We start from the raw sequence: 17300 nt of genomic DNA on the forward strand, positions 1-17300 counted from the left end.
TGCGAGAATACGTTCCCTATCATGAATGATGGTCGATACCGTCGACCGTGGCAGCCCTAAGGCATAGACCTTATCGCGAATCGGTAAATATCAACAGAGGGCGCTCCACCGCAAAGCATGTTGGGATCAAAAAGGGGGCAAACGTAAACACGAACCCAGAAGAGGAAGCGTCTGTCTACGATCGATGCTGTGTTTACGGAAAGGAAGATGGCCAATGTGAAAGAAATTCAGCGTTTTTTGGCATTAAAATCCAGCGATTTAAAGAAATATTTGAGGGAAAGGGGGGTTCCCATTGGAGAAGAGAAACAACCTGCTTATGCAAGAACAGTTCCTGAATGTTGAAACCTCGATTGGCCATACAAATATCGCCGGGCTGGAACTTGTCTACAATGTTCGTCATCTTTACAATTTTTATTGTCTGACATGTTTCCTCCTGTAGGTTTGGAAATGTATGAAATTGTTCCACTAGGTGTAATACCAACAAGGCACTTGAGAGTAGGTCTTGACATATTGGCTGTACACTTGCGAACAAAACTTGGGAGACGGTGCTTTGTCCTAATCCAAAGCGAAATGCGAGGTCCTCCTCGCGAAGATTAAGCCGAAGCTTCATGAGTGTCATGAGTAGTTGATCCTCTAAAGATTGAGATCGCTTAACTCCGGGTTTTGTAGTATTGTTTATTTGCCAGGTCTTGTCTTCCATTGATAATTTCCCCTTATAATAATGAAGGTTCTGTGCATGAGGGGATACTTCTGCTAATAACCACTTAAACAGGTCATAACTAGGTAAACCTGTATAAAGTTTCACAAGTTCATCACAGTTTGCTTTGTCCGAAACAGTAAGCTTCTTGTTACATACTGCAATGGCGGCTTTCAGTTTTGCGACGGTGTCCTTGGCTTGCAAATACTGGCTCATGAGCTGATCACAGTTCACAGTTAATTTGTCACAGTAAAACAAGTCCTAAAAGTAGTTTAAAGTGGTAAGGATCACGTAGTGTGTCAATCTAAACAAGCAGTCTGTCAAAGTGACAGCGACCGCCGGCAGCACTATTGCCCCTTTCCGATCCCATGACGCATTGCGGTTCCGATTTGCGATAAGGTCTATGCGCTATCACCGACACTTTTTCACCTTTTTCATACCTTTTAATCAGATTTAACTTATCTTCCATCGTAACCACATTACGCTTTGAAACACTAGCACTATCCTTCTTAGGACCCATGGCTAATACAGACACAGTAAAGGAATACTGTACGTCGCCTCTGTTTTGAATGAGGACCAGCAGCTACGCGTACGTACAGTATACTGTATATACTGATATAGTATTTAAAAAATTTAATGTGCTTTTTATTGTATTTTAAATTGTTTTTTTAGCTACTTTTATTATTAATTTACGTACTATTTTATTTATTTTAAATATATTTTTAAGGAAAAATTAATTTTTTTCACGTCCGTAGGAGTGACGTAAAGTCGCACATAATGACGTTCGCTGAACTGAAATTTACTCTAGAAGAGTGGCGTAAAGTCGGATTTGACGTAGGTCGAAATGGCGTAAAACAGGGTATGACTGTGTGTGTATATATATATATATATATATATATATATATATATATATACATACAGTGAAACCTTGACTTACGAGTGCACCAACTTACGAGTTTTCCGAGATACGAGCCGTCGCTCGGGCGGTTTTTTGCTTTGTGATGCGAGCCGAGATCTGAGTTACGAGGTTACGCCACCCGCCACTAGGTGGCCCAACGAGCGTTCAGGTCACGTGGTTATCTTGCCGTGCAAGCATCTCTGCCGTATATCGCTGCTGCTTTGTTTTTGCATTTTGGTTATTTTGGAAAATTTCTTAGTTTTAACCATGGGTCCTAAGCAATTGAGTGCCAAGGGCAGTGCTGAGAAGAAGAAGAGGATGATGTGCTTGGATATAAAACACACAATCGTCGAAAAACATGAGCGAGGTGTGCGTGTTGTCGACTTGGCGAGGCAGTACGATCGTAGTACTTCTACGATATGTACGATTTTGAAGCAGAAGGAGTCGATAAAGGCTATAACGCCAGCCAAGGGCGTTAAGATTATTTCAAAGCTCCGGACCTCTGTCCATGAAGAGATGGAGAAGTTGTTGTTTGTGTGGTTGACGGAGAAGCAGCTCGCAGGAGATACCGTGACCGAGAGCATCATCTGTGAGAAGGCACAAGACATTTACGGGGATTTGGTGCAGCAGACGGCGGGAACATCAACGGACGAGGCATCGGAAGAGTCATTCAAAGCCAGTCGGGGATGGTTTGATAATTTTAAGAAGAGGACCGGCATTCACTCCGTCGTCAGGCATGGTGAGGCAGCAAGCTCGGATGTGAAGGCAGCTGAAGATTTTATTATAACTTTTGCCGAACTGATCGAAGCCAAAGGATACATCCCCCAGCAAATCTTCAACTGTGACGAGACAGGGCTCTTCTGGAAAAAGATGCCGAGGAGGACTATATAACGGCAGAGGAGAAGAGCATGCCAGGCCACAACTTGTTCAGAGTGCCGGCGATAGCTCGCCTTCTCTTTGTGGAAGACACGGTGATTTTTTTTGTTTTTTGTTTTTTGTATACAAGATCGAGGCTCGTGAAACAGCTAACATTAATCACACAAAAAGACAAACCAACACACAAAACACAAAAAACAAGGGGAGCGGCAGACAAGATGGGGAGAGAGGGGGAAGGACACAAACACAACATTTGAGAGCAGGGACATCGGGAGGACTTGGGGGGAGGTGGGAGAGGAATAAAACATATGAACACTGCAAGGATTCTGGGGTGAATTACCGGGGGTAGAAAAGATCAAGGTTTTCGATGGGTCATTGATGAGGTCATTTCGATGAGGTCATTGATGAAGACCAGAAATAGCACAGGGCCCAGAACACTACACAGATCCTTAACATCCAACAACTAATGGGACGCAAACGGGGCGCCCAGTTTAGCGGTACACACATTGATGAATCACCCTGCCTGTGAAACACCGACATGACAGGTTATAGCTGGGTCGGGATTCAAACCCAGGCTGGATAGTTTAGAGTCAAGTGTGCGTACCTCCAGTCCAGGCCATCCTGCCAACTTGTATGCTGCATACAGGTGAAATATAAAGCGCGAGATATTTATATTCCTTCAATATATATATATTTCAAAAAAAATTGGTGTGCTTTTTGGGGGGCTGGAACGGATTAATAGCATTTCAATTCATTTTAATGGGGAAATTTAATTTGAGAAACGAGCAAATTGAGTTACGAGCTCGGTCACAGAACGAATTAGACTCGTAAGTCAAGGTTTCACTGTATATATATATATATACAGTGGTACCTCGGCTTACGAGTTTAATCCGTTCCGTGACGGAGCTCGTAAGCCAAATCGCTCGTAAGTCAAAGCAAATTTTCCCATTCAAATGCATTGAAATGCTATTAATCCGTTCCAGCCTCAAAAAAAAAACACCAATTTTTTTTGTTAGGTGCTTTTAAATAACAAAAATGTACTTTATAAATAACAAATAATGTATAAACAAGCACGACCTCGTATATACTGTACATAATACAAGAGAATGTAAAGAAATAAACTGGTTTTATTAAGCAGAGGAGAAGAGCATGCCAGGTGAGGTGTGCGTGTTGTCGACTTGGCGAGGCAGTACGATCGTACTCCTTCTACGATATGTACGATTTTGAAGCAGAAGGAGTCCATAAAGGCTATAACGCCAGCCAAGGGCGTTACGATTATTTCAAAGCTCCGGACCTCTATCCATGAAGATATGGAGAAGTTGTTGTTTGTGTGGTTGAAGGAGAAGCAGCTCGCAGGAGATACCGTGACCGAGAGCATCATGTGTTTGAAAAGATTGAAACTCGGATATCGAGCACGGACCACGAGGTGTTTTTTCTTTTTTCTTAATCTCGGTTTCAGTGAACTTTTGCTCTGTGCTCACGTGTACTGTACCTGTACCTGTAATGGTACGTCAGAGGATGGCACCTGTTGTCATCATATTAAGTGCAAGATGTTCTGCATCGTAAGTTGGTACACCGTGGTCTTTCGGCGGTGTTTAAGCCGGCCGTCTTGGCTTCTGTCACCATTGGCATTGAGTCTTTCGATGTAGGTAGGTCGTTGTGTGCCGGTGCCTTGGCCGAATTCCTTCATTGCTGCATTGTTAGCTCACCTGGTTTTTTATACCACATCTTTGGTTATCGGACCAGCGAATGACGTCATCTCCAAAGTATGGCTTATTCTCACTTGTCTTGGACGATCTTCTACTTCTAGCCTTCCACCGTGCATTTGGTGTCCACTGTACTTACTGTACAGTGCCTGGTAAAATTGATGTAATGGGTTTTTGACCGTCAACGCCATGAACCGTCATGAACCGTCATGAACCGTCAACGCCATGAACCGCTAACACTCAAAAGCCCATTTATCGCGCCTTATAAAGCAAAACGCAAACCGAAAGCCATGCCTCTCAAGCGAGGCGTGCTTCCGTGGTCACGTGATCCACAGGTGTAGCTCATACCCGCACGCGCGACACGCTTTGGCGGTCACGTGACCAGCCACTCTGGAGGCGGGGATCCCCGCCGATGACGTCACCGGCTGGAGCAAGGAGATTCCTCGCTCATGTATTTCGACGATTGCGTGTTTTATATCCAAGCAGAGATGCTTTCACGGCAAGATAACCACGTGACCGGAACCGGAAGCCACAACCGGAAAATTCAAAAAAATAAATTTTTTGAGCTCGTACATCGGATCTCGGCTCGTATCCCAAAGCAACAAACCGCCCGAGCGACGGCTCGTATCCCGAAAAACTCGTACGTTGGGGCACTCGTAAGCCGAGGTACCACTGTATATATATATATATATATATATATATATATATATATATATATATATATATATATATATATATACAGTGATCCCTCGTTTATCGCGGGGGTTACGTTCCAGAACCCCCCGCGATAGACGAAAATCCGCGAAGTAGCGACCATATTTTTATTTTTATTTTTATATATATTTTAAAGCATTATGAACTCCCCACACTCTTATTAACCTTTCCCATACTCTTATAAACACTTCCTATACTCTTAAACACTTTTTACACTCTTAAACATACGTAATTTTAACAACATATAAAATTCTAATGGGTACTCACCATTGAAGATACTGTAGCTACCCATGGGTTCCCCAAGCAAGACCAGCATCAGAATCTCCTTGCTCCAGCCGGTGACGTCACCGGCGGGGATTCCCGGCGCGAGAGTGGCTGGTCACGTGACCGCTAAAGCGTGCCGCGCTTTGCGGGTATAATCAGCTACACCTGTTGATCACGTGACCACCGAAGCACGCCACGCTTGAGAGGCGTGGCTTTCGGTTTCTGGTTGTGCTTTATAATGCAGCCCGATAAATGGGCTTTTCAGTGTTCCCGAGTTGGTTTTGAGAATAAATATCTTCTCGGACGAGTTTGTGTCTTGCCCGTCATTTCGTCCGTATCAAGCAAGAGCCCCGGCTCTTCAATACTACAACTTGCGTGATGAAGATGATGATGAATTAGCTGTGCAGTACTGATGACGATGAAGGTGATGACGATGATGAATGTACTGGCGTTTTCCATACGCACGACTCTTTGTCTACCCTTCTACTGTACACTATGTACAGTATTTTATTTCTTGTAACATGTTTTAAATACTGTATTTTTCTTATTTCTTTACGTTTTTTAATTTTTTAGGCTAGAAAATGCTTATTTTACCACAAAAATATTTAAAATAATAGTATATAAAAATACATTTATACCGCAAAATCCCGCGATATAGCGAAAAATCGGCGATATAATTTTACATATACTAGCGAGAAAAACCCGCGATGTACCGAAGCCGCGAAAAGTGAACCGCGATATAGCGAGGGATGACTGTATATATATATATATATATATATATATATATATATATATTGTTACGTGTTCCTCCCCGACCTCCTGGTCTCGGTAAACCTCCGAACCACGAGAGGAGCCACGGCAGAAAAATATGTTATTCTGTCAGTAATCAACAGTGAAACCACACCAATGATTATAAATGAATAAAAGTTGTATTAAAAATCACACACAAGAATAACGGTACAACCAATAGCAATCAAAAGTGCACTCAATACATCTTAAGATGGTACCATCAGCTAAAGTAAGATAACTCACTGCGCTCCCAGTGAATGAAAAAGAACACTCCTCAATGTCTCTATAACTCAAAGTTGATCCCCTCCTGCGAGTCGTGATGAGGCGAAGAGGCGATGAGGCGTAGGTAAAGCGTGGACCGTCACGTGGTCCAAACAAAAAGCAAACTGGCGTCGGAAAGGGAAATCCCAAAGGCGCGATCCAGACGTGCACGTTCACCGTTCAATCAGCGAACCGCCATGTAATCTTCAAATGCCGCTTTTGCGCACACACATCCCCGGCAGACGACAGGATGGTGAGAAAAGCTGACGCGTAGCAAAACCTTTTTCGGTGAACGAAGCGCGAGGTTCAAAATGGCCGACGGCTCTTACTTGAGTCGAAGCGACGTGGCGAGGATTCTTCGGAACCTCAACGCCTATACCTGACTACGCAGGTTTCTCAATCCTCCAGCGATAACACCTATCGCAGGAAATTCCTTTCAAGGAAACTCAAAGTTCACTCGCGACTTTCGTTCGATCACACTCGCTACAGAGCTTCAAGACACGCATCTTGTCCGACTTTTCTCGCCACGCCTTCCTCTCCTTGTTCTTCTTCTTCCTCCTCCTCGTCGTCGTCCGGTTTAATTTAAAACATTAATTATTTTTACCTTTTGAAAACAGTTCATAAACAATAAACCTTTGGAAGACAATAATAGTACATAGAATCAAAAATATTTCAAGTGGAGGAAAACCCCAACAACGGAAGTGACGAATCCGTAACACTTCCCCCCCCTCAAGAAAGAAAGTTTGAACACAGCGAAAACTTTCTTTGCAGGCAAACTCTTTATGCAAACAAAAGTAAACTCACAACCCAAAACATCAATTCCCGTGGGCAACAATACTCAATATTCCCCAAAAATAAAGCAACAAAACTTCGAACAACCTACTGAGATTTCCAAAGTTAATTCACTCTGGACAAAGCATCAACAACGACATTGTCCCTGCCCTTTACATGTTCAATTTCCCAGTTGGACTCCTGCAAAGCCAAACTCCATCTCAGCACCCTCTGATTTTTTTACTTTTAGTTTCTTTTGAATGAAGGTTATGGGGTGGTGATCAAAAATCCAAAGTCAAGCAAATCTACAGCACTTTTTCCAGGAGACCGAGCTGAGAGCCAGGTTCCATGGTGATTGGGTGGTGAGGCCTGGAAGTATTCACCACATGGACGCCTTTAGGAATGTGGAGTTCACGGTTAATCTGTGTAGGAAAGTTCACTACATGGACGCCTTTAGGAACATGGCGTTCACGGTTAATCCATGTAGGAATCTTGGCTCGGCTGCTCCGCAGCATTCAGTGCTTCAACTCCTCCGAACTTTCATAATAATCACGGTATGGACCGCTTGTCACTGTAGTCACATGTATAGCGGTCTCCTTCTCGGCCACTACTCTGATTACTCATTCCTTCGGGAGCTGCCGTAACTCTGGGAGCCTCCATAGTAATATCGACTGCGGCCACCACCAAAACCACAACTTCCACGTTGTCCTCCTCTGTAGCCCCCTCGACACCTATGAAATGCCTTCTCTACTGTTATGGTCCGACTCTCCAACTCCTTGTTATTCAGATCCTTTTCTGCATCTCTGGCGTCCTTTGTGTTTTCAAACGTGACAAACCCAAACCCTCTTGACTTTTGTGTCTCCCTGTCTTTTATCAGCAGCACTTCCAAAAGCGGGCCATATTTGCCGAAGACAGAGGCCAGAACATCTTTCCTTGTTTTGAAGTTCAGTCCACCTACAAAGACCTTGCCAACATTGCCTCCATCCCTGACTTGGGTAGTGTTACTTTCCATACTCGGCTTTTTAACAAACATCGGGTTACCAGAAACTTGCCCACCGGCCAAATCATTCCCGATAACAAAAGATACTCCCTCTACAGGAAGAGTGGCTTGAAGACCTACGGTGACCGGTCCTGACACCAAATCAGACTCTAAATGGATGACATGAAGTGGAGCTTTAACACAGCCACCAACCCCCTGTAAACGAACACTAACACCAGTTGCCGTCTTCTCTGACAATGGCAAAATAACTTCAAGCATCAAAGATTGATGTGCTCCTGTGTCCCTCAATACCCTAACCGGTTTCTGGTTAGTCAAATCTCCATCCAGTGACACCAACCCCTCTGAAATAAATGGTTGGTAACCCTTTTGAGAGCGATTTCTCACATTTGCCATTGCATTCGGAGTTATACTAGTCTGACTCCGCTCCTAATTTTGCCTTTCCATAGCATAACATCGGGACATTAAGTGTCCAGGTTTCTTGCAAAACACGCAAGTAGACCCGGAGGAGAAACTGGTGGTTTGTCTCGAGCCCCCCGGAGGATAAGTCCGTCTTGGAAATGTAGACCTCTGATCCCTAAGAGTCGCGGTATCAGATCTGTCCTCATAGTCATCTCTAGGCCGCCCCCATGAAACTTCGTTCTCCGCACCGGATGTATCATAACTCTCCGGGCGAACTCTAGGTGGGAAGTTAGGTTTATGGAACCTCATCCTGTGTGTTAAGGCATAGTCATCTGCCATGGTTGCTGCCTCATACAACTTTGGTACTTTCCTTTCCTCCAGATGTACTTTAATGTCCTCATGGACACACTGTTGGAATTCCTCCACCAGGATCAATTGTCGCAATAGTTCTAAGTCTTTTCCAACCCCTTTTGAATCACACCACCGATCAAACATGGTTTCTTTCATTCTGGCAAACTCCACATGGGTCTCACTCTCCCTCTTCCTGGCATTCTGGAATTTTTGCCGGTAAGTTTCAGGGACCAATTCATAGGCTTTGAGAATGGTTTTCTTCACTATCTCATAATCTGCACATTGGTCAACCGGTAGAGCTGAAAATATATCTTGAGCTTTACCCACCAGAACACTTTGCACTAACATGGTCCAGGACTCCTCAGGCCATTTTAGCATTCGAGCCACTTTCTCAAAGTGTAAAAAAAAACTTGGCTACCTCCTTTTCATTGAAGAGTGGAACCAGTCTCACATGTCTACCAACATCCCAGGTGTTCTGACTAGTTGTCGAACCAGTCGGCATGGATGCTACCTCTCCCCGTTCTTTCATTAAATCCAGCTCCTTGACTTTAATTTCCTGCTGAAGCGCCATTTCACGTTCCCTTAACTCTCTTTCGGCTTTTCTCTCCTCTGCTTCGAGTTCCCTTGCAGCTCTCCTTTCCTCTGTTCTTTCCTGTTCTCTTCTTTCTTCGAGTTCTCTTTCCTGTACGGCTCTTCTTTCCTCGAGTTCTCTTTCCTGTGCTGCTCTTCTTTCCTCGAGTTCTCTTTCCTGTACGGACCTTCTTTCCTCGAGTTCTCTTTCAACTCTCCTTTCCTCTGCTTTTTTCTCTTCAAACCTTTCCTGGCTCTGCAGTTGCATCTCCGTTTTCCGGAGCTCCACATTTTCTTGTTCCTCGGGTAACCAATCCAAGGCTACCTCTTTCCATGTTCCTAATCCCACCAGAGATTCTATCACCACTGTCTGCATCTCTGCCTTCTTCATACTAGTTCGGACCTCCAAGCTAAAATGTTTGGCCAATATTAAGAGTTCCCATTTTTTTAACGCTCGGAACTGTGCCTCACTAGGGGACGCCACAAATTTTTCCGCGTCAAACACCATGGTGACTATCGGTTAACACCTGTTAACCTTCACACAAGAAATTAAAAAAAAAAAAATTGTCTTTGGAAAAATTTGGGAATGTTGGAAAAAGTTCCAAATTTGGGAATTCTGGGAATGTTAGGGAATTCTTTCCTGGACGCAATTTAGGGAATTTAATCCACAGTACGAGATTTAGGGAATTTTAATCAGCAAAGCCGAGCCCCCAATTTCTCCACAGTACGAACCCCCAATTAAAATCTGGGTCAAACCCGAACGGATATTATTAGGGAATTTTTAATCCCGGACGAGCCCCCAATTTCTGTTACGTGTTCCTCCCCGACCTCCTGATCTCGGTAAACCTCCGAACCCCGAAAGGAGCGACTGCAGAAAAATATGTTATTCTGTGTCAGTATTCAATAGTGAAACCACACCAATGATTATAAACAAACAAAAGTTGTATTAAAAATCACACACAAGAATAACGGTACAACCAATAGCAATCAAAAGTGCACTCAATACATCTTAAGATGGTACCATCAGCTAAAGTAAGATAACTCACTGCGCTCCCAGTGAATGAAAAAGAACACTCCTCAATGTCTCTATAACTCAAAGGTGATCCCCTCCTGCGAGTAGTGATGAGGCGAAGAGGCGATGAGGCGATGAGGCGTAGGTAAAGCGTGGACCGTCACGTGGTCCAAACAAAAAGCAAACTGGCGTCGGAAAGGGAAATCCCAAAGGCGCGATCCAGACGTGCACGTTTACCGTTCAATCAGCGAACCGCCATGTAATCTTCAAATGCCACTTTTGCGCACACACATCCCCGGCAGACGACAGGATGGTGAGAAAAGCTGACGCGTAGCAAAACCTTTTTCGGTGAACGAAGCGCGAGGTTCAAAATAGCCGACGGCTTTTACTTGAGGCGAAGCGACCTGGCGAGGATTCTTCGGAACCTCAACGCCTATACCTGACTACGCAGGTTTCTCAATCCTCCAGCGATAACACCTATCGCAGGAAATTCCTTTCAAGGAAACTCAAAGTTCACTCGCGACTTTCGTACGATCACGCTTCTTGTCTGACTTTTCTCGCGACGCCTTCCTCTCCTTCTTCTTCCTCCTCGTCGTCGTCCGGTTCCGGTTTAATTTAAAACATTAATTCTTTTTACCTTTTGAAAACAGTTCATAAACAATAAACCTTTGGAAGACAATAATAGTACATAGAATCAGAAATATTTCAAGTGGAGGAAAACCCCAACAACGGAAGTGACGAATCCGTAACAATATATATATATATATATATATATATATATATATATATATATATATATATATATATATATATATATATATATATATAGTTATACACATATATATATATATATATATATATAGTTATACACATATATATATATATATATATATATATATATATATATAGTTATACACATATATATATATATATATATATATATATATAGTTATACACATATATATATATATATATATATATAGTTATACACATATATATATATATATATATATATAGTTATACACATATATATATATATATATATATATATATATATATAGTTATACACATATATATATATATATATATATATATATATATATAGTTATACACATATATATATATATATATATATATATATATATATAGTTATACACATATATATATATATATATATATATATATATATATATATATATATATATATATATATATATATATATATAGTTATACACATATATATATATATATATATATATATATATATATATATATATAGTTATACACATATATATATATATATAGTTATACACACATATATATATATATAGTTATACACACATATATATATATATAGTTATACACACATATATATATATATAGTTATACACATATATATATATATATATATATATATATATATATATATATATATATATATAGTTATACACATATATATATATATATATATATATATATATATATATATATATATATAGTTATACACATATATATATATATATAGTTATACACACATATATATATATATAGTTATACACACATATATATATATATAGTTATACACACATATATATATATATATAGTTATACACACATATATATATATATATACACACACACACACACACACACACACACACACACACACACACACACACACACACACACACACACACACACACACACACACACACACACACACACACACACACACACACACACACACGCAGGATATATAAAACACACACACACACATATGCAGGATATATAAAACACACACACGAGAAGGAGGAAGTAACAACACTCCACGGAATACATATGCGTGCTCGTGAAGTGTACATTCGAACAACAGCACTGCAAACATATTCATATATTACATACACAAGTTTCCACTGTACTCGTGAAAGTCACACTCGCTGCGTCGCTTCCTGGTGCTTTCGTCTCAAGCTGCGCTCAAAGTGCGAATCGTAGTTAACGGCAGCTCGTAACCATGGAGATGATGTTACTTTTGGGCCATTGATGAGCTAGCAGGTGCATTCTTCTTACCTGTGGATGTTCATTTTGAAGGTGAGTTCGTGCTCTTTGATTCAGGTCATGCAACCATTCTCGTCTTTCCTGAGGCTCTTCAATCCGAAGGTAGGTTCGCGCTCTTTCGCTCTGGGCGTCCAATCGTGCTCTTCTTTCCTCTGGCTCTTCATTTTGAAGATAGGCTCGCGCTCTTTGACTAAGATCGTCCAATCGTGTCCTTCTTTCTACTTCCAATTCGTTCGATCTCATCAGTCTCATGCGTCTAGCTGCAGGGGTGCTGCGTCCAATATTTTGTCGTCTGCGAGGCATATATGTATATGTCTGTGTTGAGCTTACCCGATGGATAGCTGTTGAACCGTCTCCGTCCGTCAGGTTTAGAGCGCCGGCAGGTCAAGTTGGCGCGCATTTAAAATTCAGCTCTTCTCGTTCTTCATCGTGAGTGTGAGGCACCCAATCAAAATCGAATACCCGTGCTCCTGGTCTTCCTCCACCGAAATAATATTCCCCGATAAACGCGCATGCACCGCCGCGTAGCTGCTTAATGACCGTAACTACACCGCACTAAAGTGTTGCGGACCGCTCGGTATGTTAGGAGGTTAAAAAAAAAAACTCATGTTGACTAAAAAGCGATAACGAAAGTTTTAATAAACTTGATATTAAATATCCATTACGTTGTTGATGAAATCTGAAGGAAAATAATTAATTAAATTTTTTTTAAAGTTTCATTTAATGCACTAAAAGCGCAGGTTCAAAACAATGTACCAAACACAACCTTACAGCGAGTGATATTTACTGTTTCTCTACAAAACCGGATTTACACCGCCGTGTGGCTGGATAATGAACGTAACCACACCGCACCAAAGTGTTGCGGATCGCTTCGCATCTTGGAAGTTTTTTTTGGAAACGTACGGTAATCACTGCACATCGGATTTTTATGTGAAAAAATAAAAAATATTTTTTCACATAAAACGGCTTTTTTGCGCGCAAAAAAATTATTTTGCTATTTTCGGAGAAAAAAAGAATTTCGCCCTTTTTCGGGAAAAATAAAATAAAATGCCCTTTTTGGTCGAAAATGTCTGGCAACGCTAAAAAAAATTAGGGAATTTTTCGAAATTTTAAACTGCGATCGAAATTTGTAACTGCGATCGAAATTTTTAACTGCGATCGATCTCAAAAACAAAACGTTGCGTCCACTTGCGTGCGTTGCGTCCCCAGCATGTACAGCAGTGAGGCGGTGTACTACAGTGAGAGAGTGTACACAAAGTGTGAACAAGTCTCCTATCAAGATGAGTGCTGCTCTTCGTGACAAGTGGCTGAAGGAATTCAACGCTGGCGGCGATGGGGCCACCTTCAAGTACGTGTCGAGTGACACGGCTTTCTGTCGAGCTTGTGAAAAGACTTTCCAGGCGAAGCAGAAGTCTGAGCTGGCCCAACATGTCCGAGGAGACCGCCACAAGAGCAACTTGGCCTTGAAGAAGAAGAGGACGGTCACGCAAGCCACCATGGAGGACTTTGGTGGTGGAAAGAGGCACAAGTGCGACGTCGTGGCTCAGGAGCTGTGCCAGGCCATGCTGGCCACTGGCATCCCATGGTTGAAATTGGAAAACCCTGCCCTCCGGTCGTTCCTGGAGAAGCACATCACTCTCCAGATCCCCGATGAAAGCTGGATTCGAAAGCACTACCTCGACAAGTGCTACGACGAGGCCTTGGCGGGGATCCGTGCCGACCTCGGACAGCAGCCCATCTGGCTGTCCGTCGACGAGACGACCGATTTGGCAGGTCGATATGTGGCCAACATCATCGCGGGACGCTTGTCCAAGGAGGGGTACTTTCGTCCCCACCTCGTCCAGTGCATGTTTCTGGAGAAGACCAACTCCGGGGAGATCGTGCGTGCAGTCAATGACACGCTGCGCTATCTTTGGCCTGATTTCAAGCCGGAGTGCCTCAAGGTCCTCGTCAGCGACGCCGCGGCCTATATGATCAAGGCCGGCCATGCCCTGAAGGAACTCTTCCCAGACTTGCTGCATGTGACTTGCGTTGCCCACGCGCTCCACCGTGTCTGCGAGACAGTCCGAGAAATGTTCAAGGACGTCAACGACCTGATTGCCACGACGAAGAAGGTGTTCGTCAAAGCCCCGTCGCGTGTTGTCTTTTGGAAGGAGCAGCAGCCCAATCTTTCTCTCCCCCCGGAGCCCATTCTGACTCGGTGGGGGACGTGGATCGACGCCGCGGTGTTTTACGCCGAGCACTTCGAGGCCGTCAAGGACATTGTGGACCAGCTGAATGATGATGACGACGCGATGGCAATCCGGAGTGCCAAGGACCTGTTCGGAAAGGCGGACATCAAGCTCAGTTTGATCTTCTTAAATGCCCACGTGTCGTTCATCCCGAAGATCCTTAAGCAGCTGGAGGAGGCCGGCATGGAGCTGGCCAAGGCCTTCCAGCTCCTTGATCAGGCCAAGGAGGAGCTCGAAAAGATCCGAGGCTGCCGTAAGGAGATCCTGCTCACCAAGTTCAAGGCGGTGCTGCAGCGCAATCCCGACATTGGTGTGCTGAGGACAGTGGCTTTGATCCTGGATGGAGATCAGCACGGATCTGAGGTTGGTGTGCCGGCTGGAGTCAAGCTTGCTGACGTCCCCCTCTTGAGGTACTGCCCCATCGTCAGCGTCGACGTGGAAAGGTCCTTCTCCGTCTGCAGAAACGTCCTCACCGACCGCCGACACCGCCTCACCAAGGAGAACATTACCAAGATAATGATTTCAAACACCTACTTTAACCGTTCCTAAAAGGGTCTTGTCAATTTCTTCTAGTCCTCTACTTATCAAACAATGCGGTTGCAATAAAGGTACCTGAACGTCATTTTTTACCTGTTTACTAGCCCAGAGTGCTTAATGTTGTGCAGGAAAAAGCTTACCATTTTTTGTTCTTTTTTTGACTGATTTCTGAAAAACTTGGTAATAATAAAAAATGAATAAAACGGGGGGAAAAAATATTTCGGGATTTTTTCACATAAAAAAAAAAAAATCCGCTTTTCAAAACATAAAAGGCCTATTTTCTTAACATAAAAATCCGTAAAATTCCGTAAAAATCCGTAAAATCCGTAAAAATCCATAAAAATCTTGAAGATGCCTGCTGCAGTTTCACATTCCCATGTAAAAAGTTACAGTGCACCATCTAGCGGATAATCGCCTCGTCGGTGTGTTTCAGCTGCTTTTCGATTTTGATTTCAGCTCACTTTCTTGTTTTGCCTACTGCGAGTCGTCCCCATTTAAGGGGAATAACTGTGAATTGGAGCCGTGGGATTATTGTGTGGTGTATACAAATCGAGCAAATAACATTCCCCTTTTATAGAACTCTACAGTTAGTCCGTCAGGTGGAGGGGTCCATCGGTACTAGACAACTCTTGTATGGTGCTGTTCTCTATTGCGTTCTCATCTTGTGTAATACTGCGCATTGTTATTTGCATATTCTGTATCTATTATCTTATTCTAATATCTACCATCGCTTTCTTTGTCTTGCAGATTGATTGTTCATCGTTGTTGCTAATAAACCTGCATTCAATTGATACATTCTTGTTTATGAACAATCAACTCATCTGAAGATGCCTGCTGCAGTCTGCCCCTTCCCGAGCTGTGTCTACGTTACTGACAGCACCGACAATGCCGTTGCTGCTATCCAGCTCTCCATCCACGCCATGACTCACACGTCCATTGCACCAGCCAAACCGGACAAAGTCAGCCGTCCTCGTATCCAAACCGGCGGCACCAGCGAAGATTGGCAATATTTCACCAGAAGATGGGATGGTTACAAGGCAGCGACCCAGATAATCGGCAATGATGTTCGCGTTCAACTCCTTGAATGTTGTGATGATAACCTACGACGTGACCTCCACCGCAGCAACCCACGCATTGAAATCAAGGACGAGGCAGCTATACTACAAGCCATTCGGTCCCTTGCTGTCCGAGAGGAGAATACTATGGTGTTCCGCGTCAACCTCCACAACATGCGACAACCCCGAGAAGAACCAATTCGTACCTACGCAGCCCGTCTGGCTGGTCAAGCTGAGATCTGCAAGTTTTCTGTTGTATGCTCATGCAATCCCCCTACTGATGTCAACTACACCAAGGACATGGTTCGCGATGTCCTATGTCGGGGACTCGCCGATCAAGATATACAACAGGACATTCTCGGCGATCAAAATCAGAACATGGGCTTGGAGGAAGTCCTCACTTTCGTAGAGGCCAAGGAAGCAGGGAAACGCTCCCAGAATGCCTTGCTCGATAGTGAAGGCGCTCATGGCGCAAGCCAATACAAAAACTGGAAGAACAAAAGAGCCCTGAGCCCCTGATCACTACCGACAAGCAGGCGGCCATTTGTAGTTATTGCGGCAAAACTGGTCATGGCAAACAGCTGAACATCGACCAAAGGCGTCAATTCTGCAATGCCTACGGGACAACATGCAGTAAATGCGCCACTCGCGGCCATTTTGCACATGTCTGCTGGGGAGGCACGAAAAAGGCGGACAACAAACCTACGGACAAATCAATGGATGCTCATGATGTGGAAGAAAGCAGCCAGGTCCACGATCTCCTCTGCTCTGTCACGGAACGAGAAACGGCCATTTGGAAGCCGCAAATTAAAAGGGCCATGGCCACCTTGTCAACTCCACTACACCTCGACCACCATATATTTGACCACCTCTCTGGCTGGACCAAGAAGAAGTCTCAACCACAGCCGTACATAACACTCATAGCACGGATCGATAAGGAAGCTTATGACCATTTCGGCCAGCCACTGTCATCCCGACCAAAATCGGCCAGGCTCCAGGCCATGGCCGACACTGGCTGTCAAAGCTGCCTCACAGGACTCAATATTTTCCACAAACTCGGGCTGCGTAATGAAGACCTGTTACCTGTCAACCTGAAGATGAATGCTGTTAACAG

General features: G+C 43.4%; 1 protein-coding gene across 2 annotated transcripts in view; it reads right to left on the reverse strand.

The window, feature by feature from the left end:
• The window catches only part of LOC137434498 (E3 SUMO-protein ligase PIAS2), a 221979-nt gene extending 209069 nt beyond the window's left edge, over positions 1-12910 (reverse strand). Inside the window, exon 1 of one of the 2 annotated variants that reach the window (XM_068127570.2) lies at positions 12376-12910. In XM_068127570.2, coding sequence (XP_067983671.1) covers positions 12376-12666 — 291 coding nt within the window. In that variant the 5' untranslated portion in view covers positions 12667-12910. The remainder of the gene's footprint in view (positions 1-12375) is intronic. The other variant, XM_068127578.2, reaches the window with a different exon arrangement.
• Positions 12911-17300: the final 4390 nt, after the last annotated feature.

The sequence above is a fragment of the Myxine glutinosa genome, chromosome 10, assembly GCF_964187855.1.
Source record: "Myxine glutinosa chromosome 10, kmMyxGlut1.1, whole genome shotgun sequence".
Lineage (NCBI taxonomy): Eukaryota > Metazoa > Chordata > Myxini > Myxiniformes > Myxinidae > Myxine > Myxine glutinosa.